The 26,350-nt window shown below is 40.9% G+C and overlaps 1 protein-coding gene across 8 annotated transcripts in view; it reads right to left on the bottom strand.

The window, feature by feature from the left end:
* The window catches only part of frmpd4 (FERM and PDZ domain containing 4), a 586,853-nt gene that overhangs the window by 160,767 nt on the left and 399,736 nt on the right, over positions 1-26,350 (bottom strand). The window contains exons 2-3 of one of the 8 annotated variants that reach the window (XM_059650371.1): positions 23,111-23,306; positions 22,734-22,917 (exon numbers count right to left, since the gene is read on the bottom strand). The exons of the other annotated variants lie outside the window; for them this stretch is intronic. Of the exons in view, the coding sequence (XP_059506354.1) occupies positions 22,734-22,759 (26 nt within the window). The 5' untranslated portion in view covers positions 22,760-22,917; positions 23,111-23,306. The remainder of the gene's footprint in view (positions 1-22,733; positions 22,918-23,110; positions 23,307-26,350) is intronic. 8 annotated transcript variants of the gene reach the window in all.

Below are 26,350 nucleotides of genomic sequence, written 5' to 3'. Positions count from 1 at the left end.
ACCTGTTCAATTGTAAAAGCTAATTTATTATTTTGGACTGTGGAATTAAAAAATGGGAAAATATACTGCCTTATACCAAGGAAGCTGAGGAGGAAGACATTTCATTTTCAAAAACAAGTTACTTAAGCTCACTGTGAGTTGTATTTACAATGGTGTGTGTGTGTGTGTGTGTGTGTGTGTGTGTGTGTGTGTGTGTTTGTGTATCCTTGGATTAGTTGTTCAGTTAACCCTAGTACCTGTTCTCATTCCCTAATTTCCCGTAAATGTCGCACTGTGCAAATAGTCTCGTTTATCAGAAAAGGGCATTAAAAATCCTCAGGCACTTGAAAGGGCAAATCCTGAACCAGCGAATGAAAGACTGAGGATGTATCCACAATTTTATGGCATTCACAAAGAATAAGAAGGAGTTGCATGAAAACCAAAGTAAAAGAAGAATAATTGACTCCTGTAGTCCGAACTGCTGTCAGAACTGTGTGTCCCCGAGTCTTTGTTTCCTTCCCAACTTGTAATAATTGTGTCCAGTCTCATTATGTCTCTGTCTCTGTGTGTATGGGAGTATTTAAAAAAAAGTAGAGGTTAAACTTCAGAATTGAGTTACCAGTTTGTGTTTCACTTTTGCTATTATAATAAACATCAATTTTCTTATTAATGATAAAAACATGAAATGCATATTCTTTTCACCTGAATCAGACAGTAAGTTCAAGTTGGGCAATTTGATGGTTTAATCAGCTTTTCATTTTTTTGTGATGACTCCATGACTAGTGGAGCTTCTTTTCCAGCACACTACCCAATGAATTGTGACATTAACTCTCAGTTCTAAAGTTATCAAACAAGCACAGTAACACAGCTATCACTTAATCAGTATGGATGCCTGATTTACATGACGACATCAAATGTTATCAATTAATCCACGTGCCTATCTCTCTGGATTTGTTCCCAGCTTCTCCAAATGTCAAGTAATTTTGTTCAGTCCCTTGGTGATGAACTGGGACATGAGTCGGCTGGCAAAATGTCATTTTCCAGCAGTAAAATGTCACACACCACAGCCCAACTGAGTCAATTAAGAGGCTAATTAAGGGGGTCAATGGGTCCACTACCAGGTGGGGTGATGATAGAGTGAGACCTGTTATCCAGCAGTGATTACTGCTACAACAGCAATCCTCATTAACCACCTCCTTCCTGATTGCTGAGGCCTGCCTTACTATAGTATTTCTCCAATATTTCTCATCCTTTAGCATTGGTGTCTCATGCCAACACAATTGTGTCATTCCACAGATCTAAGAAAGGCATTACACCTTAAAGGCAGTCAGTTGACATATTGACATATGATACTCTAGTGTGAGAGGATTCCATCTTACTCTCTGTCCAGTCAATCAATTAGTCTGTGAGACAATAGCCTGTCAGTCTGTTTCTCAGCCAGTCAATAATGTACATAAAATAATAGTAATCTGTTTTGGCATGCTCATGGGATGTGGGCATCATTCATATGCCAGTATTTATTGCTTATCTGAATTGCCCTTGAGAAGGTTCTGTTGACCAACCTTCTTGAATTGCTGCAGTTCACATGACACAGGTAGAGCCATAACGCTACTATGATTGGAATTTCAAGATTTTGACCCAGCAACAGTGAAGGAACAACAGTATATTTCCAAGTGTGGATGATGGCTTGCAGATTATGGTATTCCCATGTATCTACTGCACCTATCCTTCCAGATGTTTTCAGTCATGGGTTTGATAGTTGCTGTCTAAGGAGGCTTGGTGAATTTCTGCAGTGCATCTTGTAGATCGTACATGCGTGTGCAACTGAGCATCAATATTGAGGAAGTGAATGTTTTGAATGGAGTATGACTCAAATGGGTTTGCCCTGGATGGCTTAGCTTCTTGAGTGATGTTAGAACTTCACTCCTCCAAGTAAGTGGGGGGTATTCCATTACTCTCCTGATTTGTGCCTTGTAGATGGAGGACAAGCTCTGGGAAGTCAATAGATGAGCTACTGTGCATAATTCCTAGTCTGGCCTCTTCATGTAGCCACAGCATTTATATGGCAACAAAAACAAAGTTGCTGGAAAAGCTCAACAGGTCAGGCAGCACCTGTGAAGGAAAAAAACAGGGTTAACATTTTGGACCCGGTGACCCTTCTTCAGAACTGGAAGTTCTTTTCCAGCAACTTTGTTTTTGTTCCTGATTCACAGCATCTGCAGTTCTTTTGGTTTTTATTTATAGGGCAAGTCCAGGTGAGTTTCTGATGCTGCCACTGATCCATACTATATTAATTTCTTCAGGTTTTTCAGTGAATTTCAGCTTGTCAGCATGAATTAAAAGATATAATGCAGAACACACACAGGCAGCCTTTAAGCAGTAAAAGTTTTAATGAAGACAAACTAGCTTTCTTTGCTGCAGGATAGCTGATTCTAGTCCCATCAATCTCTCAGGTGTGCAGGAAACGTGATCGGTGACATCTTTATGTCAGTTAAATGTCTTTCTCAGGTATACACTTGGTTATCAATTCGAGAAATTGTAATTTCAACTGATTCTTTAGGCCTCCAACTTACAGCTCTCGGGATTTTAGGAACACAACTGTATAAGAAATGTGGTTAAGTTATAATGCTGCCCGCAGGGTTTACTTGGTCATTAATCCCTCTGAAATGGTCTTCAGATGAATGATTTGATTGATGGCTTGCTATTTCTGTTAAAAGTGAAGTTTTTGATTATTAAAAAGAGCTAGCTGAATGACAGCTCAATTCCAATGTAGCAAAAGTGGGGAACAAGGGCAAAATCATGCATATTAGGGCAGGTCCTCTGGGTTTTACAAATATCTGATCAGCTAAAAACATGGAGCCTGGAAAACTAATGTTATAAAACCATAAGGTAAAGGAGTAGAAATGGACCATTCAGCCTATTAAATCTGCTCCACCATTCAATGAGATCATGGCCGATCTGATAATTCTCATCTCCTTTCATTCCTTTACCCCATAACCCTCAATCCCTTACTGATTAAAATTGTGTCTGCTTCAGTCTTGAATGCATTTAATGACCCAGGCTCAAAAATTCTTCTGTGGTAAAGAATTCCACAGATCCACCACCTTCTGTGAGAAGAAATTCCTCCTCATCGCTGTCTTAAATGTGCAACCCCTTATTTTGAGATTATGCCCTCTGATCCTAGACTCTCTCACAAGTGGGAACAATCTTTGTGCATCTACTCTGTCAAGTTCCTTGAAATCTTGTCTGTTTCAATAAAGTCGCCTCTCCTTATATTCCAACAAGCACAGGTCTCTCCTCATTATAGGGTCCCTCTATTACTGGATATTAGCCTAGTGAACATTCTCTGGACGCCCTCCAATGCCAGTGTATCTGTCCTTTGACAAGGGGCCCAAAACTGCCCACAGTATTCAAGCTGTGGTTTGACGAGTGCCTTATGCAGATTTAGCAAAATCTCCCTCCTTTTAATCTCCATTCCCTATGAAATAAAGGCCAACATGCATCCCCTGTGTGTTGAGCTAAGTTTCTCCTTCGACAATGATGAGTCATTAATTAAGGAGGATTATTTCTCATTCAACGCTTTGTTAACTGCACATCTCTGCTCACGAATATACAGTTTCCTATCTTAACAGATGACCTGAACAGATGGCTAGAATTCTTGACATGGAAGTCAAAGTTGGTATCTAATGACTTCAGCTCACCATTGGCTGTGTCGAGCCTGTGTTGTTCACCCCAAACAGCAGCTCAACGTATGATCCACAAAACCAGGTACACCAGACACTGACATCTGAGATTTGCCAACCCCTGATGATCCCTATGGCACCTCTCCAAATTCACTTCCACAAGCTGAGGAAACTAGCCCTGATTTACAAGGTGCACCAACAACTGGCATTAAAAGGCTGTTACCATGTTAAAATGTTGGTCAAAGCAATTTCCACTATGCTCTTGGTGCTTATAAATTTAACATCGCCAGCTTAACGATATAGAAATTTAGCGGCAAGATTTTTAAAGGAGGCAACATCTGGCCAAAAGCATCTCATCGCTTATGAAGCTTCCAAGGGTGTTGTGGGAGGAAGGGAACATTGCTGCATTGTATATCATCCTGAGCTTTATGACGGACATTACTGAATTCATATACTTTTTGGCATTGGGCACAGAGCTGCAGTGACACAGAGATGGTGTTCAGACAGGATGTAGCAAAGGACCGGAAAACTGTGTGGCCTGGTAGTTAAGTAGTGACTGGGGTGACAGAATGGGCTTGCACCGGTGAGTGAGTGTCAGCCATGCTGCCTTAATGCAGTGATCAATATAGCTTTGTGGCTGCTGAACCATTATGTTGTCGGTGAGGGCTAATATCAGTTCACCAACGCTTGTGAGGATGCACAATAGCCATTCAAAGATTGCGCAGGTTCCAGGGAAGTTGGTGTTTCAATGGATATCAGGTGAGTGGTGAGCTGTTCTACAAACAGCACATGGTAACTAGAATCAGATATGATGGACACGATGAGGTGAGGTAGGTAATTAATGTACCCGGTGTGGCTTCCTCTACATTGGGGAAACCAAGCGGAGGCTTGGAGACCGCTTTGCAGAACACCTCCGCTTAGTTCGCAACAAACAACTGCACCTCCCAGTCGCAAACCATTTCCACACCCCCTCCCATTCTTTAGATGACATGTCCATCATGGGCCTCCTGCAGTGCCACAATGATGCCACCCGAAGGTTGCAGGAACAGCAACTCATATTCCGCCTGGGAACCCTGCAGCCTAATGGTATCAATGTGGACTTCATTCAGTTTCAAAATCTCCCCTTCCCCAACTGCATCCCTAAACCAGCCCAGTTCGCCCCCTCCGCCCACTGCACCACACAACCAGCCCAGCTCTTCCCCCCCCACCCACCGCATCCCAAAACCAGTCCAACCTGTCTCTGCCTCCCTAACCGGTTCTTCCTCTTGAGTAAAAACTGAGCTTCATGGCAAAAAAAAACACTGAAAAACTTGACACAATTGATAATTAGCCAAAGAAACAACATTCAGCACTTGCCCTGTGTTCCAAATTGCTTGAGTGGTTACTCTGGCTTCAATTAAAATTTTATCAGCAATATTTTTGTATTTCTCTTCCAGATTAGGACCCTTGGAGTAAAATATAATGTTTTTAAAATGAACAGGTCTGCTCAGTAAGTGAACTTTCGCTTCAGAAGCAAACTTTGGGTCACCTATGTGCTCTTGCTTCAGCAATGACAGCCATTTTAGGTATTGTTATTTAGGTATTTAAATGAGACTATTTGCCTGTCAGTGGCATTCAGATTCACAGGATTAGTAATATGCAAGGTTTCACCAGAGGCAGCAAACCTCATGAGGTCCAAACTTGAAAGTATAGGATTTTATTCACAGCACAAAAAACTGACAAGCTTTCAAAACGAAAATGGTCATTTCTGTCATAATTCAAGGAATGCAGAAATGTTGGACCAACTTTATCTGATCTATGCTGCACCAGAATTGATTTTGAAACTGGTCGACTGTGGAAAAATCTCCATTTGCCAGGGCAGTCATCACTCACCTTGCTGAATGATCAGATAGCACACATGCTCACGCACACAGACATTGAAACACTGCGTTTAGAATAGAGCAAATGTGCGCACTAGTAATGCACCAAAATTGCTCTCTTTGAAATTACTTGGACCAATCCTAATAAACTAGTGAACAGGCACAGCAGAGGTGTTTAACTCCGAGGGAAAGAAGGCCACTTTTTCCAGTTAAGTGCCTCAAAAAAATAAGCAAATTAAAAACAAATTCCAGTTACTTTTGATTTAGCCAGGGAAGGTTTGATTTTTAAAGGGGAATGATTGGATGACACACCATCATGTTGGAAGGCTTCAAAGTTGTAGACCATGGGACAGGCCCACGATTACTCAAATTATAAGCTTCGGTTCTCTTGATGAGAGAGGACAAGTCCAGTCACACGCACAGTTGCAAAATTAATAGGTCATCCCGAATACCTAGGTATATCTTCTATTACCAAGCTCAAAACCAAGGCAAAAAGGAGTCCAGCAATGATTACTTGCACTGGGGCTAGTAAGGAAATGACAGCAACTGGGATAAAATGAGATTTAGGTGAGCACGTATTAAAAACAAAACGGGGACAATCTATCTTTATTTTTCTTTAAACATCCCCAGCACTACTTTACATCTCTCAAAAGAAAAACATACTACTTTTCAATATAAAGAGGCTTCCTGAAGGAAAGAACCTGAAAGGGTTCAATTTCTGTTAGCTGTTCGATTTGGGCACAAGCAATATAATGATAAATGTTTAATCTTGTGATATTTGGTAATCTGAATGGCATCTCTCCTTTCACTGTTTATAGTTGGTGTGAACTTGTTTCATGACATTCCCCCCTCCATAATAAATGAGGAAAAGCGTTCTGCTTCAAACCAGCTTTGTCACATTGTACATGTCACAGACACAAAATGCACACTATAATTTAGTTCAAAATCATTCGCCATATGTTTCCAATCCCACCAATCCCTGCTCCTGACATAAATATTGTATTGATTGCATTGTGAATTCAGGTTTTATCTGAAAATGCCTGTACTGTTTATATATGTTTTCCTCCAGTCCCTTTTACAGCCGCTGTCTCAGGATTTTGGAGCAAGGTTAACTCTGAATTAATCAAGTGGCCTCATTTTGAATTCAGTTTGAAGCCACAGCACTGTCTTCAAAGGACAAAGTCAAAATGGACAACCAATCTTGTTAGCGTGGAAAAGAAAATATCTAGGACATTCTCAGGAATAGATTGGAGAAGGAACAGCCTGCTTACAGAGTAGAAGCTCTGAATGAAAGGGCTTTGCTCTGACTTTCCACTGTCCAAAGCACAGCGGTGAGCACGTGTGGAAAATGGCTCAGTGACCAGTGGTCTCATTTGTGCAATGGATATATTTTTCATGTCAGTCCAATGGCCAGCCAAACAATACTTGCTAATGAGACAACAGAGTGGGAACAATGTTGAACATCAAATTTTCATCATTTGCTTTAGTTACCCTGGATTTCACTTGGTCAAATAATGTCCAATTCTAACAATCTGCCACTTTCTGGAGTGATGGATTTAAAACTTCATTTTAATTATGGGGCCAGTAATGTTGTCAGAGTTGGGGTGACTCCCTACACTTTAGACTGGTGTGAGTACTCATTCACATCACAGTAGCCTGTTCCGAACCTTCACCAAGTGCGAATGGCAACAGAACTGCAGCTGACCTAAAAATACTAATTGGGATACTTGCTCAAGTCAAGGCTGAATCAACTGTTCAGAGGCAAGATGCTCCATTGTGGAAGCTCTGGTCTCAAGAAGTGGGAGCAATGAAGGAAGAGATTGAGTTAAGAAGTTATGGAGGAGAAGACAGAATGACTAAAATAAAGAAGAACAGGGTAGGAAAAAGAAGGAGACTTGTTGTCTTTTTGCTTATCTTTCATCAGGGCATATATATATGATGGTAATGCCAGAATCAGGTAACTAAATTAATGCATAATAAGAAATAACTACAGGGTGCAACTACAACAGAAAGATTTGAAGGCTAAAAATCTGTTGCACTGACACGTTGGCATGTGGTAGACTTCACTAACGGATTACACTCAGGTAAAAATGTGGTCCTTTAGTTTTAATATTGTGTATGAGGCACTTTCATCGCCATATAGAGATTTCAGGCAGCCATCAGAAGTTCTGAAAAAGAGTCATATCAGTATTGAGACATTAACTCAGTTTCTGCATCAGATACTGCTGAGTTTCTCTGGTACTTTCTGTCTTTACATCACAAGATGAGTTTAGGAACTACAAAACTCTCAAATGCTTGCAGACGTGCTGGCATCAAAGATATGCTGGAAATCCAGTACTATAATAAGCAGGCTGAAAAAAAAAACTCAAAGTGCTACAAAATTGTCAAAATAAAGACCAAAACCAGGCTCAGCCTATTTCTATTGACCCGCGGAGCAGGACACCATTTATCACCCACTGGAGTGCCAGATTGTCAGTGAGTTCTCACCTTTCTGTGTTTCTTCTTTAAGTGATCACAAATAGCCTGTTCCAAATAAAGCTGATAGTGGATTCTGGGAACTATGGTCTCATTATTCCACCTATTTCCCAAAGCCTTCCCACCAGTGTTCAGGATGTTTTTATTTTGCTTCACTAATCCCACAAGGTCTGTGGATTAACAGTCTGGCAATAAGACCACTAGACCATCGCCTGTCCACGGCCAAGTGCCCTTTGGGGAAGGAAACTGCCACCCTTACCTGTTTTGGCCTACATGTGACTCCAGACCCACAGCAATGTGGTTGACTCTGAACTGTCCTCTGGGCAATTTGGGATGGGCAATAAATGCTGCCCGGCCAGCGAAGCTCTCATCCTGTGAATGAATAAAGGAAAAGCTCTGGGCATCACCTGTTGCCCATCCCTAATTGCCCTTGAACAGGGCGACTTGCTTGTCAGCTCACTTCAGCCAGCAATTAAAAGTCAATCAATTCTGTAATCAAATGCAGGTCAGAACCGGTAAAGATTGCATTTCATTACAGAGTCTAAGAAGTTCTTCCAACAATCAGTGAGTTTTTATGGTGACCATTAAGGAGAGCAGCATTTTAGTTCCAGATATTTTCCTCAGCTACCATGGTGGAATTTTAATTTGATCCCCCAGCATTAGCCTCGAATTATGGATTACTAGTCCAGTGACATTGCCACCATGTTACCATCTCAGAGGCTCAACGTGGCAGTCTGTCCACAGCCTGGGACAGTCTTTTGGCCTGATGTGGCCTAAGTGTGGACTTCTGGCATCACTGTGATTCAAAGGCTGACACGGAGACTGGAGGCAAGGTGTTCTGGGTTGGAAGGGCTGTCATTCTGAACTTCTTATTTCTCCATTTTTCTAATTTACTCCTCTAATCTGTAATGCTGGATTTTTTATTTCTTTATTTTTCTAACTTGTTTTCCTAAGAACTTGTACTGAAGAATCTGTACCTAAGTACCTTTTACCAAAGAATGACACTGTAGGCTTGTAAACTTTCCACTGTGCTAATTTGAGTACACATGACAATAAAGCTAATTCAATTCAATTTGATCCCCCCTTGTGTATGTCAGAAAGCCTGAGAAAATGAAGTACATATCCTGCATTTTGCAGCATATATAAATTATACCATTACCTTTTCCTCACTTGGAAACTGACTCTAGAGGTTTGTGAACTCAGTACTGACACCTTTCGAAGCAATCTGTTTCAATAATTTATTTGCAGGGTCCTGTTAGATCTCCAGGCCATGCAATGATCTTAAGACAATGCTAATTACTTTTGTTCTTGTTTTCGTTGTGTGACAGAGCTCCTTCTGACTCACCGGCATGATATAAAAAAATCTACGGCCAACTAATTCTGACATTTTTTTTTCCTTTCTGGTTATTTTTGAATTGATCTGTTCCTGTCTCCTTTAATTACCTTTCTGACTAATTCATTCCAGAACTCTTGCCAACTGTAGAAGGAATAAGGAAAATTTGGCAGAGGTTCCTCATTCAAATTTTTATTCACAAGGAACTGAATTCTTTACCAAACTGAGTACTTGTATCTGGATCAATTCTGCAACTTCACATACTCGTCTTTTCCAACAGTTCCTTAAATTCATTCTCCTGCCATAAAACCGTTAATCATCATAATTATATTAATTGTTTACCCTCTAAAACTCTCTACGGAATCATGTTGTTTCTGTGATTAGTTGAACTGCATTCAGAACTTCAAGTATGTGTCTAACCAAGGCTATTTTTTAATGCACATGCCTACAATCAGGAGCAGGTGTCGGCCATTCAACTTCTGGGTCCTACCCCACCATTTAAAATTATTATCACTGATTTGATCATAAACTCAAATTCTACATCCCTGCCCACTCCTGATGATCTTTTACCCCCTCGCTCGCATAGAAACTATCCCACCCTGTCGTAATAATATTCAAAGGCTTTGTTCCCTCTTCTGCTCAGGAAGAGCGTTCCCAAGACTTTTAAACCTTTATGAGAGACATTTTTGCTGCATTAGAGAATCTCCAGAGTGTGAAAACAGGACATTATGCCAAACAACTCTACACTGACCCTCCGAAGAGCTTCCCATCCAGACCTACCCACTGCCCTGTCCCTGTAACCATGGGAAATATGAGTAATCTACCTAACCTGCACTTCTTTGGACTGTGGGAGGAAACCCATGTAGACACAGGGAGAATGTGCAAACTCCACACTGGCAGTCGACTGATAGTGGAATCCAAACCTGGGTCCCTGGTGCTGTGAGGAGCAGTGCTAACCACTGAACCATCATGCTGGTCCATGCATGTCTGTTTTAAATGACTAATTTTGGGCAGGTCCCTTTGGAGAGGAAAACAGTAAATGTACTTGGCTTAGATTTCTCAAAGGCATTTGATGAAGTGACAAATCTAAGTACAGTGGTAGTTCTCCTTCAACCACAGCAAGTTACATAAACACCAATAGTTTAGTGAAGCAATGTTTCTTTTTCTCAAAACCATGCTGACTATGCCTGATTATCTTCAGCTTATCTCGGTGTCCTGCTATCACTTCTTTAACACTAACTTCTCTTCCCCATGACAGACATTAAGTTAGCTTTCCCGCAATTACATACTTTCTGTCTCCCTCTTTTGTGAACAATAGAATTACATTTACTACCTTTCAAACCAAAAGTCTTGCTCCAAATTGTGGGAGTTCTGAAAAATTAAAAGCAATGCATCAAACATCTCATTTGTCATATCTTTTAGGAGCTTAGGATAAAATCCATCAGGGTCCAGGTACCTGTCAGCACTCCGCTCCAAGTAGTTGCTCAGTCTCACCTATCTGGTGATTGTTATTTCCAGAGTCCCTCCCTCCCAAACACTTCTTGGCTTATTAATGCTTCTGGGATGTAACTTTCATCCTCTGTGGTTAAGACTGATGCAAAATATCTGTTCGATACATTCGCCTTCTCTTTCTTTTCCTTTGATAATTCTCCAGACACATTTTCCAAGGAACCAATGCCCACTTTGCTGACTTGTTTCTTTCTTAAGCATTAGTTTTATCTAAAAAAAAGTCTGTTTTATATTTCAGCCCAGCTTTCTTGTACTATGATAACAAAGTGTGGAGCAGGATGAACACAGCAGGGCAAGCAGCATCTCGGGAGCGCAAAAGCTGGCGTGTCGGGCCTAGACCCTTCATCAGGGATTTCTTCCCCTCGCCCCACTGCATCACAAAACCAGCCCAGCTCATCCCCTCCCCCCACTGCATCCCAAAGCCAGCACAGCCTGTCTCCGCTTCCCTAACCTGTTCCTCCTCTCACCCATCCCTTCCTCCCACCTCAAGCCGCACCTCCATTTCCTACCTACCAGCTCATCCCGCCTCCTCGACCTGTCCATCTTCCCTGGACTGACATATTCCCTCCCTACCTCCTCACCTATACTCTCCTCTCTATCTATCTTCTTTTCTGTCCATCTTCGGTCCGCCTCCCCCCTCTCCCTATTTATTCCAGTTCCCTCTCCCCATCCCCCTCTCTGATGAAGGGTCTAGGCCCGAAACATCAGCTTTTGTGCTCCTGAGATGCTACTTGGCCTGCTGTGTTCATCCAGCTCCACACTTTGTTATCTTGGATTCTCCAGCATCTGCAGTTCCCATTATCACAAGTCAGGAGTGTGATGGAATACTCCCCACTTGCCTGGATGAGTGCAGCTCCAACAATACTCAAGAAGCTTGACACCATCCAGGATAAAGCAGCCCGCTTGATTGGCACTACACCCAGAAGCATCCACTCACTTCACCAACAACATGCCACAGTGTGTACCATCTATGAGATGCACTGCGGAAATTCACCAAAATTCCTTTGACAGCACTTTCCAAACCATGACTACTTCCATCTTGAAGGACAAAAGAAACAGATAAATGGGAACACCATCACCAGAAAGTTCTTCTCCAAGCCACTCATCATCCTAACTTGGAAATGTATTGCAGTTTCTTCACTGTCACCTGGAAATCCCCCCTAAGAGCATTGCAGATCAACCCACAGCATGCGGACTGCAGTGGTTCAAGAAGGCAGCTCACCACCACCTTCTCAAGAGCAACTAGGGAGTGACAATAATCGGTGGTCAACCAGCAATATCCATGTCCACAAATGAATAAGTGAAAAAAACTACCCTGAGAATATTCAATGTGCTCCTCACGTAAGTTTCTTGTCCCCAACTGACTTTTTGACATATTGACCAGTCAATACGCAGATTAAAATCTCCAACTATTGCCATGCCTTTCTCACAAGTTCCCATTATTGTTACCTACCACTTCCCCGATGGTTCTATTCAGGGGCCTGTATATTATTCTCACAAGTAAATTTTTGTCTTTGTCATTTTTCATCTCCAACCAAATCATTCCCACGTGCTGGGAAGCTTCATGCATTCAGGTCCAGAGTCTTTAGGTTAATCCTTTAATTTGTAATCTGGAGCCTCATCTGTGGATTTACTTTTAGATTTGTACTCTATCCAAACTGTCACGGCTGCTTTATCAATTCGCTTGTAAATACCTTCCTCTTCTACCTTGTCTCTGCTTCTGATTTACCACATCTGCCCAAATTCATGATCTTATACCTACTATTTAGTTGAAAATCCTCTCTAATTGCCCAGTTATACAGCTCCTAAGAAGACCAACTACAGCACGGTTCAGATAAAGACCATCCCAACGGTAAAAACTCTTCTTCTCTCCATGTTGGTGGCAATGACCCACAAACTAGAACTTGCTTTGTATCCTGTACTGTGTCAATGCAAATTGGAACATTACTTGCTCATATTTATTGTTGTCAATCTAAATATGCAACCTGAACAATTCCAATTAGCAAATACTCCTACTAACTTGTTTCTTGTTCCACATCAATTATGCTACGCTTATCTATACTGAATTACCTTTGTTGCACATTGACCAAGAAACCTCTCAGTTGAAAATTTCAATCTAAGCTTATTTTAACACCTTATTTATCATCTTCTTACTGTTATATCACCTAAATACATGGAGTTTCTGTTCACTGCATTCTTGTCAAAGTAATTAATACATATACATGATACATAGGGATTTAAATGTCATTCATATGGCTGACACCAGGATGTCCAAAGGACAAGTGATATCTGCTTATTCCTACAGGAATGTTTTTGCAACTAGATTATCCTGTGCTCTGCCACAATGAGTATGTGTAAAGTTAGTTCAAAATCATTTGTTTGAGGATATCTTCACTGCATTCAACATTAAAGTACTGTATTGCTAATGCAGGACAGTTATAAATGGGGACGTGTGTTATGCACTCTCTGTATTGAATTTCTTACTGTTCAGCTGACCTACACATCTTGTTCTTCTGGATCTGCAACCTCAGAGTTGCCTCTTCCAATTTCACTGTCCTGTTAAGTTTGCCATTATCTCCCAATTTCAGCTCTTTTCATAGAGCTGCTTTATCCAACAATGTGCAGTTATAAACCACAAAATATATTCTTTGTAAGTCATTCTAAGGTGCATCACTATTGATCAGAGAACATTTAAGGTCATGTCACATAAGTGGTAGTGTATCAGTGATCAGAACTTTGGTCAAAGAAATAGATATTAAGGAATATTTCAATGGAGAGGTAGACAGGTGATGTTGAAATTCCAGATATTGGTGCTTTGCAAGCTGCTTCTCTCTCTGCAGATGCAGCCAGACCTGCTGGGTTTATCCAGTACTGTGTGTTTTTATTCCACACTGAACTTTCCTAATTCTTTGACTGAGTACTTCTCAGTTCGCCTCCTTTAAACACTATCCCATTCATAAAGTTTATTCAGAATGTTCAGAGTTAGGTGTTTAATAGACTTTCATTTGGAACTTTTTAAAAGTTGGGGGAGGGGGGTGAAGGAGGAAGAAGAATTGAACACAAACCATTTTTGCTGTGATTGCTCAAAACGATGAAGAGCATTAATTTGGTGAGATCAGTCACTCCTGAATCCATATCAATTGGTATATATGAGATTGTTCATCTGCCTCAAGCTGATTCCAGGTAATTGATTCCATTATTTTCACTGAATGGCCGTGAGCTAATAGTTTTGGAGTTGCCCAGGCCTCCTTTGCCAAGCTTTCTGAATATTCCTGAATTTCAGGACAATAGCTTGTTTTCAATCTTCTGATACCTTTCTAAGGTTCAATACACTCCTCATGAAAATTATTAATGTGTCACAAATCTCTTCCCTTGGAGATAATTATCTGTCTGTGGTAATATATTTGAGTCTGATTGGAATTCCCAGGCAGACCAGTGAACTTTTTGAGAATTCTGTGCTTTTACTGAGGATATCATTAGGAGTGGCTCATCAGACACAGTGCTCCTACCTCTGAGCCAAGAGGCCCACCTCAAATCCCACCTGCTTCAGAGGTGTATAAAAACATCTGTGAATGGGTTTATTATAAAGTATTTATCTTGTTTGGGAAGCGTCTGCTGCTCATGAAATCCTCTGTGAATAGTTGAACGTGTCCTCCAGAATATTTGAATATCTTATGCTCAAACATTTACTGTTATGTGCTCAGAATATTTTATTCTCACCATTAGTTCAAGTCCATTGGTAGCTTTTGATAGTTCTCACCTCTACTCTTGTTCTTCCTATTGAACTAAAAGTATTATTGCATTGTTTGGCTAGTTTCAGTAGTTACACTTTTATTCCAGGTCTCCCTTGTCCCTCTGATTCATTTACCAAGCTGCTTCTGAAATTTTTTAGTCTACATTCCAGCCAACTAGTCCACTATTATTCCTGAGGCATTTATTGCTGCCAAGTTGCTTCTTTTAATTTGATTTCTGATCCATTTAGGATCACATTTCCAACAGAGCTTGCTGGTTTTAGGAATGTATAATTTTGCTGCAGTGTTCAACTGCTTTCTCTTTACAAGTTGCTGCATTCCCATCCCAGCTTTATTTGCTTTAGTTGTTCCTTTGTGCCATATTTTAAAGTTTTGTTTCTAGCTTCTGATAATATATATTTCAGGCTGCCACATCTTGTTGAACTCTTGTTAAACTGGTCATTGTCATCCAGAGTTGCTAAGATTTACAAATAATATATAATTTCTGGTAGTTTACGAATACAAGGTGATAACGGATCCTGTTGGATTCATTGTTGCACTGAGTGAGGAAGCAGTTGAATAATGATTTGGTTTTTCAACAACTTGGCTATTCCCAATTCAGATCTGGCTGATCTAAGACCACCAACAAAATTATTGTTCTCAAATATGGTTCCTATTGCTTCATAGAACAAATTATTCTCTTTCTAACTGATCTGAAGGTGTATAGAGATAGTAGGAACTGCCGATGCTGGAGAATCTGAGATATCAAGGTGTAGAGCTGGATGAACACAGCAGGCCAAGTAGCATCATAGGAGCAGGAAGGCTGACATTTCAAGTCTACATCCTTCTTCAGAAATCTTCAGATGATGTGCAGCATGTTCCTTGTGTTAGATGGATTTTTTTAGCATTGGTAACGTCTACTTCATTTCATAGCTTTCCATTCGTCAAACATCCTGACATATCCCACCACTATTGGGAACAAGTTCTTTACCATCCTTGACTGGTCATATCCAAGACCACAACACATGATATTTTTTCATTATCTTTTATAATGACTCTGAAGCCCATTGTAACTTGTTCGTCTCTACAAGAATAGGGCAAAACTGATCCAAAGATAGCATGGAGTAACTCATGCTCCAATTATGCGGGTGTTTCAGTTGCTGTTATCATGGGTAAGTTCCTGTGTTGGGTGGGTGAAGCTTTAGGTCAGAGGCCACCAACAATAGGAATAGGAGTAGGCCATTTGGTCTCTTAAACCAGGATTACGATTAATCCGTATGTTAACTCCACTTACTCAACTGTCAGGTATCTTGGCACCTTCAGTGAACAAAAGAATATCAAACTCAAATTTTCAATTGACCTAACATGCCTGACCATTTGGCTGACATTTGGTATTTCAGCTGCTCTTTGTGCAAAGAGGTGCCTCCTGATCTCACTCTTAAATGGCCTCGCTCAAAGACGAAGGTTATGCCCCGCCTTATTCTGGCTGCACACCCCTGCAGGAAATACCTTTTCTGCACATGGTTTTGTCATTTTTGAAACCTTAATTAGGTCATCCCATTTCAAATAACAAAAGAATACAAATCAGGTTCATCCAATTTCTGCTTATAATGTAATCCTTTCAACCCTGGTATCAGTCTGGTGGATCTGCATCCCATTCCTACAAAGGCCAACATATCTTTCTGTAGTGACTTGAGATGACATCTAACCAAGGTTCTGCACAGCTTAAATATCACAAAGCATACTTTAATATTCTAAACCCTTGAGATAAAAAAGAAATTCCATTAGCCTTTGTAGTCAATTTTCTGCACTCTCTGTGGATGTTAGAACACAATTCCTTATGCTTCCCAAAACTCTCAGTTTCTGATCAATATGCCAATTGGCATTATATGATAATAATAACAAACAGGGTTCTATTTGTAAGTACAAATAGACTCTGGCAATTTGAAGCATATTTTGAATAGCATACCTAGCAGTCTGCTTGAGGTCAATATGAAAATAGTCCAACTACAGGTTAATTTTATTCTTTAGTGATCAAGTGTGGGAACACTCTCAGGATCCCAACCGTCAGCATTTTCACTGTGGAAGCCAGGTACAATGCAGTATCCTTGTCTTATCCACTTTTCAGTGATGACAGAAATTGATTTTCAATAAATCGGGGACTATCTCGATAAAATCAGTGGATGCCTATTTCAAAATCAGTCTCTTCTGGCCCCACTTCCAACTCTGAATTAAACATGGGTCAGATTTTAACATTTGCATTGGGATATTAATGTCGGGACCAAATAGGAGCCCTGAGTTGACAACAATATTCCTGAAGGCAGCCTCCCTGATCTCACCGTCTATAATAGTTTCACAGTGCAGAGGGCTGCAGTCAGAAGGCTGGAGGTTCTGTCTCCATGGCATGTTCACCAGGAGAGGTTGGCACTGTCAAGGCAGATCAGGATAACTCAACTTGGATGCGCCTGCACAACAATCAATAAATAACCATGACTCAGAGGGGAAGATGAGACTGTGGTCTTCTGCCAACTCACCATCCTTTCAGCTTCATGGAGACACCAGCTTTAATGGCCTCCCATCCTGTTGCATTAAGGCTGTCAGCTTTCAGTTCATGGCCTTCCACACCCCCCAACCCCGACCATGATGCAGTGGTCATTGCGAAAATGGCAGTGAGGCTGCAAACTGGGCCCTAACAGGCATTTTAGCTTTGTGGATTAGGGAGCCAGTCTGGTTTACCTGGAAAAGTTCCTAAGTGGCAGGACTGTCTGGTGGAACCATCCTAACCTGGCTCCGTGATATCTTTTCATCCTATTTGTCTCCAGATCCACCGTTGTGCGGTTGTGGAATTTCAGGTATGTTTTATTTATGTACCACACTGTGAATACTGACTCTGCAGTAGCTTCTAGTTCAAGGAATCTGTTACAGATGCAAACTTCTTTCATTACCCTCAACTCCCCTTTGCCCCACCCCATATCTGTTGGTTCTGGGGGAGGTTTGTGAAATTTCTTGTTTTTGCTCCAGCCATACTTACCTTCTGTCTCGCTCGCCTTCTGCCATTGGACTTTGTTCCTTTGCAATCTGATCCTTCCCATCCTTCCACCTCTATTTATTTTAAATGATGTTCTACTGTATTTTTAATGCCTCTTGCAGGTTTGTTTGAGCCGAGTCGTTTTTTTACTATGCGCAGCCCATCTCTCCCCTATCACTGGTTTTATTCTGAAAGGTTCACAGTTACGTAAGAAGGCTAGGCTATCATTCTCACTCTTTAGAAGTACACAGAATTTACAGCACTGAAACAACATGTTTTAGAGAAATGGTTTTTATCCCCACTCAGTTTCCATTCAAGTGTATTTGCATTTAGCCAAACTCAAAGCTGCCAAAATTGCCAGTCTAATTGGGCAATGTTTGACAATGCAACTTTCAAAAATAAACTTTGAAATATTTTAACTCAGCCTCTGAGGTCCACTACCGGTACTAACCTGAATTTAAATAACTTTTTTAAGAAAACACAGAATTATTTGCTGGTAATAATTATGTACCGAGGTCAGCTCATTCAGAATATAGGTATGTAAATATAAAGTCTAATAAAACACACCGATGAGTGTTCTTGTTCCTAAAACAGCCTAATTTTAAGATCCTTCTCATGGGCCTGCAAACAAGTAGAACTTGGCACCCAATTGATGAGGTGAGTGTGACCAGTTTCATACATATCAGGATTGTTGTACAAGGTTTTTTTTAAAACCAATCCAGGGAGGCAATTTATGATCATTGCCAGAGTCTCGCCCATGACAACAATCTAACCTATGCAGCATCTTCTTGTCCACGCTGCACTCATTAATTTTCTGAGACCTTTAGGTCTTCTGCAGTGTTGGATAGTATCCGATATCTGATTTTGTCATGGATAGCTCCATTGTGTTTTTTATTTCTACTTGCTTTATCAACAACAATTCATGAAGTACTGCTTAAGTCATCTGAAGTCAGCAGGTGCCTACACAGATTTCCATATTGAAAATTCTCAACATCTAGCTTGGATGGCACATTTGGTAAGAGAAAGCTGAGCATTACAGAGGTGAGTCACAGTGTTAATAGCGTGTTTAGGATGCTACAAGCCCCCTTAATTGGCATCTGCCACTGCCTACTGAGAAATTTCCCCTGGTGCTTGGCAAATGTATGAAAAAAGCAACAGTCTCTTTCAGAACTGAAAATTAAAAATGCTAGAGATCACAGCGGGTCAGGCAGCATTCATGGAGAGTAAGCAAGCCAATGTTTTGAGTCTAGATGACTCTTCATCAGAGATGTAGCGAAGTGTGGAAGGGGCAGCATTTATGCAATCATAGGGGGTGGGGGTTGGAATGGTGGGAGAGAAAAGGTGCTGATAGTGCAGATTAAGTGATTGGAGTATGGGAATGGCAGAACAATAGTGTGTCTAACTACCAGACTGGAAAGAACAGACAGTCCCAATGGTGTGGGGAGAGAAGAGAGATAGCATGGTGACAGATAATGTAACAAGTAAAGCTGAAAGAAAGGGAAGAAGTAGGAGTGGGATCACAATCTGAAGATGTTGAATTCAATATTAAGTCCAGAAGGCTCTAAAGTGCCTGGTTTGAAGAGGAGATGTTGTTCCTGCAAGCACTGCAGCATGCTGAGGACAGACATGTGGACGTGCGATCAGCTGTGACTGGCTACGGACGGTTGGTGTCATCCTCACACACAGACTGGAGGTGCTCTGTAAAGTGGTCACACTGTCTGCGTTTGGTTTCTTCAATGTAGAGGTGGCCACACTGGGTGCAGTAAATACAATACACAAGATTGAAGGAGGTACAGGTGAAATGCTGCTTCACCTGGAAAGACTGTTTACCCCTTGGATGGTGAGCAGGGAGGAGGTGAAGGGGCAGGTGTTGCTCTTTTGTAGTTACATGGGAAGAGGGGGGTGGTACTGGTGGTGAAGGAATAGGCTAGGGTGTTCTGGAGGGAACAATCCCTGCGAAATGCAGACGGGGGAATGAAAGGAAGATGCGTTTGATCGTGGTGTTCTGCTGGAGTTGTCTGAAATGGTGGAGCATGATCCTTTGAAGGTAGCGGCTGATGGGATGAAAAGTGAGGACAACGGGGACCCAATCACACCATTGTGAGAGAAGGGGCAAGGCTGGAAGCACAGGTGATAGTGGATGTCGTTGAGGGACCTGTCAACCACAGTGGGCAGGAAACCACTGTTATGGAAGAAGGATGCCACATCAGCAGCGCTGTTTTAGGAAGTGGCATCATCCAAACAGATATAACTTAAGGGAAGGAACTGGATGAATGGGATATAGGCCTTGCAGGACATGGGGTGTGAACAGCTGTAGTGAAGGTAGCTATGGAAATCAGTGGCTTTGTAGTGGATGGCAATGGGCAGTATATTTCCTGAAATGGAGATGGAGAGGTCAAGGAAAGGAAGGGAAGTGTCGGAAATGGACGATGTGCAAGTTATAGAGGGGTGGAAATTGGAGGCAAAATTTTGAACAAATCTTTCAAGGTCCAGGCAGAAGCACGAAGCCACACCGAAACAGTTGTCGGTATCCTGGGAAGAAAGTTGTGGGGTGGGGCAGGTGTCAGACTGGAACAAGAGTGTTCCACGTACCCCATAAAGAGGCAGTCATAACTGGGACCTATGATAGCGCCCACAGCCACTCCCTTGATTTGGCAGAAGTGAGACAAATTAATGGAGAAATTCTTCATTGAGGTATGGCAGAGGACAGTGGTGGTAGGTAGGGGCTGTTCAGGCCTCTGGTCAAAAACGAAAGCGAGCGCTCTCAGACTGTCCTGGTGCAAAATGGAGGTTCAGAGGAATTGGCATCCATGGTGAACAGGAGACAGCCAGGGCCAGGGATCTGGAAATTGTCGATACAGTGGGGCATCAGAGGAATTGCGGAGGTAAGGTGAAGATCAGTGTGCCAGACTACAATGACTACAAGAGCACCACCTTTGACAGCGGGTTTGATTACAAAGTGAGGGTTGGCCTGAGAGAGAGAAGTGTGTGGCAATATCAGAAGGGGCCAGGTTACAGTATGTGAGAGGTGCAGAGGAATTGAGACTGCCAAGGTCACGCCAGCAGTTTTCAAAGAAGAGATCGAGGGCGTGTAAGAGGCCGACGAATGGGTCCAAATGGAGGGTGAATACTAGAGGCGGGTAAAGAGATCAGTGGAACAGCGGATAGAGATCCTTTTCAGAACTTGAGTTATCGATCAATCTGATTATCATCCTACGATTCTTTCACTAATTTCTGAAACATCACAGTTAATGTTCAAGAACTTCCTGTTGTTAAATAGTTTCACTGCAGCAGTTTATCTAATTACCAATTTATATAGCCTGTAATCCTTTCAGTTTTGTTCTACCAGCTCTTAAGCTATTTGGCATCCCTGCACCCAAATGTTTAACAGAGTTTTTCAAAATTTTGTCAGATCCCACTGGAGCAACTAGCTGCCATGCTAGTAGTCCAGGACTCAGCATATCTCCCTCTGTGCACTTGGGAATCAATTGACATGATCACAATCATTTTACAAGCTTTTAAAAGTGAAACATATAATTCACAGGTTCCCTCAGTCAATTATAGGAATAGGTGCCCTTTCAGATGGAGTTTAAACATTTTACAAGGAAAGTAGATGCATGTTTTAAAGGAAAATAGTACTGTGAAAACGGAGAACCAAAGGAATGACAGACCAACTGCCCTCTTTTGCTGTTTTAACTTCTCGGATTTTGTAGTGCACGAGCAGGCTGGATTTACTAATGGCAACAAACCAATGCAAGGTCGCTAAGTTGATAGTTTCAGATCTCGTTATAGCCATGGACAGATGAGTTGAATTCTTGTGTTCTCCTCATATTAAGGTGGCATTCAGCTGCGCCTTGCATTAAGTAAAACTGAAGTGGATAATAAGTAGGGGCCAAATGTCTCTGGTTCAATCTATAATCAGAACAGAATGCTTGGTTCAGCTTCAGAGCAATGCTGCATAAGATCCATAGGCTGTGTCCTACACACAACTATCTTTCATTTTGATCAATGCCCTTCCTTCCAATGTGATCCATTTAGAATTCCTCAGGTAATAATGATAACTACTAGGCAATGGCCATCTCCAGCATGAAAACACCTATCTCTGCTAGACATTAAATGCTATGACCACTGTTCAGTCCTCAGTCACTACCATCTTGATCAGAAACTCACTTGGACAAGTCACCTTGATGCTGTTGTGATTAAAGTAGTTCAGGGCATGATGTTCTGCAGCCAATGGCTCCCCTGCACAAAGACTCTCCATTTACTGTGTCTAAGTCAGGAGTGAGATGAAATGCTCTCCACTTGACTGGGTTAGGTTCTATTGCATAAATCGTCACAAATTGGGCAAGAAATCTCTTAAATTGAAAATTTCAATCTAAATTTGTTTCACACATTGTTTATCATCTCTTTACTTTTATATCACCTAAAAATGTGAAGTGTCTGTTCACTGCACTCTTTTTAAATATCCTTCATGTGGCTGAGGCCATGATGTCCAAAGAACAAGTGATCCACATACTTCTACAAGAATGTTTCTTGAAACTTGGTTATCCTACGCTGTACCCCAACATTGATATGTGTAAAGTCAGCTCAAAATTACTTATTTAAGAGTATCTAGGCTGAATACACATTAAAGCATTGTATTGCTAACACAGGATAATTACAAATGGCGAAATGTGTTATACAGCTCTCCGCATTATCAAAATTGTTTCGGCCAAAATGGTTCATTTAATCAGAATCTCATTCACTAGCCTAACCTCTCACCTTTCCATCATTAGTTAATGCAGGTTTTATGTTATTTATTATCCACACAGTGCACTGCAGACATGTGTTGAGGCTGGTTCCATGGCACCTCCTAACCCATTACTTCCACCAAGTCAAAGGAAAAGAACATCAAATGCAAGGAACACTAGTACTTTTAAATTCACCTCCAAGTCACACATGATTTTGGCAGAAGTCACACTGTCACTGTGTCAAATTGCTGGGACTCTCAACCTGAGAACATTGTGAAAGGACCTCTGCAACATGGACTGCATAAATTCAAGGAAGTGGCTTTCCACCACTTAAGGATAGTCAATAAACGCTTGTATTGCCAGCAACATCCATAAACTAAGAATCAATTTTTTTAAAAAAGCTGACCTCTTAAATGAATGATACGTTGGCATTCTTGCAATGCAGTTCCATGTCTTCCACTGTACGTCTTATTGAGCATCTCAGCACACAAACTTATTAAATGCACAGTTGGAGAATTTTGAGCACCAGGCAGTCTCAGAAATTCCAAGCTGTGACCGGCAAAATCGAAGAGGAGTGCCCCGGTTTCTGACTGACAATGAGAATAGTCCTTTTAATACAAAATAAAAATCTATACATTTAGAGCAAGTGACTAATAAAAATTCAGGTGCACACCAGTACAACACTAAAAGAGAGAGGCTCGGCAGAACAGGATGGCAGACATGTTGGAGAAAGAATAATTATTTGAGGCACTTACAGACATTTGCACAAAACACAAACCTTACCTTTTTGAATTAGGCTTGTAATGTCAGACACAAATCAAAAGAAATGCTGCTGCCTTGGGCAGTTTTGAATCCATTGTGACAGAGAAGATGCGATCATAGTCTGACACAGCTGTCAGGTGAAAATTTAACTGCACACAGGACAGGCAGAAGGTGGAAGATGTGCGTTGTGTCTGTGATCAGGAGGTGGTACTGCAATCTATGGTGAATAAATATGACTGTCTTAGCAACATTTCCAGAAGCTGCAGTTACAGTGCTCTTCAATGCTCAGTGGAACATAGGCATGTTTTCTGTTAACCCTTTCAAAAAATGCATTCATTTATATCAATACGTAAGCATTTTTTTTACAACTTGTTCTATTTAGTTTTCCAATATTGACAGATATTCTATTCATGATCAAGATTAAAAATTAACAATCAATCAATTAATGCAAACAACTGTTTTTGTGAAGTTTGTAGTTTGTCAGATGAAATAATTTTCTAATCTATTTCTGTGAAATGTGTGCAGTTTTAAGAGATTTGGGTGGATGACGAAGTCAGGAAAGCTAGCAATGCATGAGGGTTGATTTACAACTCAATCATCACATTGAAGGAGATGCATCAAAAAGCACATTTTCCTTTCATTGCTGTTAGAGGAAAAAAAATGGACATTTGCTTCCTCTTTGCATATTTGTTTCTACTGACAGTAGTGACTGAGGAATAATATATCCAAGATGTTTCTCAGCAGTATGGAAGCTGAACAGGTTGGGGCAGATTTAGAGGATGGACTACAACACTGGCTTGGAAGCTTTCTGACGTGCAGTCCATCTGTGCGCTATCACTAGGTGCAAAAACAAGAGAATCTGCCTCGATAATGTCCTGGGTTTGTCTACTGCATCTCAACAGGGACGTTCAATATCATACCCTTTTCAAAAAGAAATCCTGAGATGAATATTTTTGTTTACAGGGGCAAAATTAGTGGGGTGCACCAAACACGTCCGTAAGTAACCTGATAAAGCAGACGATGCCAAAACTCCAGGGTCCTTCAGTATAAACTGGAAACATGCAAAATCTATTGCATGATCAAGTTTATGAGTGTTTTCTTGTTCATATTCAGCAGAGTTTCTGAAGAAGGCTAGTGTTGAAAACCACGTCCAAACCCTTTACAGATTATAAGATCTGCATTCTCCCCAGAGCCCTGCATCTTGCTCCACTTTAAGTATTGATCCTAAAAATATAAGAGTCTCTGAGGTGTGGCATTCCACATCACTGCAGCCATCTGTGTAGAGGAATTCTCAAAATCACGTTCATCACTCTCTGTGACATTTTCAAAACTATCCTTAGGACCTTAGAAACCAAGAGGAAAGAGGGCAAGAATAGATCATTCAGCTTTTGTACCTTCTCCATTATTCCATATTATGCCATTTATCTTGCAATTCCCAAAGCACCTCATGTCACTGGCATCTAGATATGTCAATCTTTGTCTTCAGCATACTTATTAACTGAGTTAACACAAACCTCTGGAGTGTAAAATTCCAAAGACTTGCTTATCCCTCAGTGGAGAAATTCTTCCTCATTGCAATGCTAAATGTCTTGCCCCTCATTCTGTGAATTTCGTCTGGTTTTCAGATCCAGATCTCAGGTGTTCTTAGACTACCTCTCATTCTTCTAAACTCTGGAGAATGTAGCCCTGCCAACCCAGGAATTAGACTGGCAAACCTCTGCTGCCTTCCCTCTATCACAAATATAGCCCTCATTAGGGAATTGGGGAGGGGGGGGGGAACTGTATAAAATACTCTAAGTGGGAGTTAGTTTAAGCACTATTCAGTTGAAGCAAGGCATGTCTACGCCGTACTCAAAACCTCCCTATTTTCCTTCTTCATAACTTGTACCAAGCATGTTACTTTTCAGTGACTTATGAACAAGTGCACCCCAAGTCCCTTTAGACACTAACACTTCACAGTCTCTCAATATGTGAGAAATACTTTGCATTTCTCAAAGTGGTCAGCCATACACTTATCGACTATGTTACTTTTTACACTTGCAACTTACAATTTTCAGGCACCATTCCAGAAACTACTTAATTTTGAAACAGGTCCATCAAAACATCCAATATCTCCATAGCCACCTCTTTGTACATTTTGTAATATAGATCATCAGGTTCCAGGGACTTGTCAACCTACTGTCCCAATAGTTTGTCCAATGCTACTTCTTTAAGGATACTATTGCTTTCAGTTCCTCATTCTCATCAATTCCTTGGATCTCTAGTCTTTCGAAAAATTTTCTGGTATCTGCCTTTATAAACACAAAATAATTATTTTGTTTGTCTTCCATTTTGCTATTTCCGATTAAGTACTCTTCCTATCTTGGACTGGAATAGACTCACAACCATTTTTGCTAATCTTTTTCCGTTTTACAAGACTACAGAAGCTTTTAAAATCCACTTTTATGTTTCCTGCTATGTTATATTCATACTCTATTCATCCATTCTTATTGGCTTCTTGGTGGTCCTTTTGCTAAATTCCAAAATACACCTAATCGTCAGTTTTATCAGTTTTGCCAAAGTCACAAATTCCCTTCTTTTATCCAATATATTCTTTGAATTCCTTTGTTAGCCATGGTAGACTTAGCTCTTCCTTATCTGAGGAAGAAGGTTCTGGCTGCTGGGGGAGCACATCAAAAATTTATCAGATTGATTCCTGGGACAGCTGGACTGAGGTACAGTGACAGACTGAATCACTTAGGATTATATTCACTGAAGTTTAGAAGAATGTTTAGGTCTTGGTTTCAGATTGAACTATATCATTTTCAAATTTAATGGAAAATTTTATCATATCAATGCCATTCTTCCCTTTTACAACGCAATTATTAGTTAATCCTTCCTCATTGCATAACACAAAATCTAAAATATCCTATTGCCTAACTGACTTTTCAACATACCATAATGGAGAAAGAACATCTTCTATCAATTCCAGGAAATCCTCTTCCACAGCCCTGGTGTTCATTATACACATAGTTTATGTGTGGAATGAAGTCACCCACCATTACAGCATTACCCTAATTATATGTGTCATTAATTTTCTAATTTCTATCATGCTCCAGCTAACTGCCATTGTTTAGTAGCCTAGAAACAACAACTATCACTATTTACTGGCTCTTTCCATTTCTGAGTTCAACAAAAAACAAATTCTACACCTTGTTTTCCTCAGCTAAGTTCTTCTGTAGCAAACTGTAATACAGAAAGTGAAATCAGTGATGGGGTTAA

This window comes from Stegostoma tigrinum, chromosome 12, assembly GCF_030684315.1.
Source record: "Stegostoma tigrinum isolate sSteTig4 chromosome 12, sSteTig4.hap1, whole genome shotgun sequence".
NCBI classification, from domain to species: Eukaryota; Metazoa; Chordata; class Chondrichthyes; order Orectolobiformes; family Stegostomatidae; genus Stegostoma; species Stegostoma tigrinum.
The sequence above is the reverse complement of the archived record's forward strand: the minus strand, read 5'-3'. Positions and strand labels throughout refer to the sequence as shown.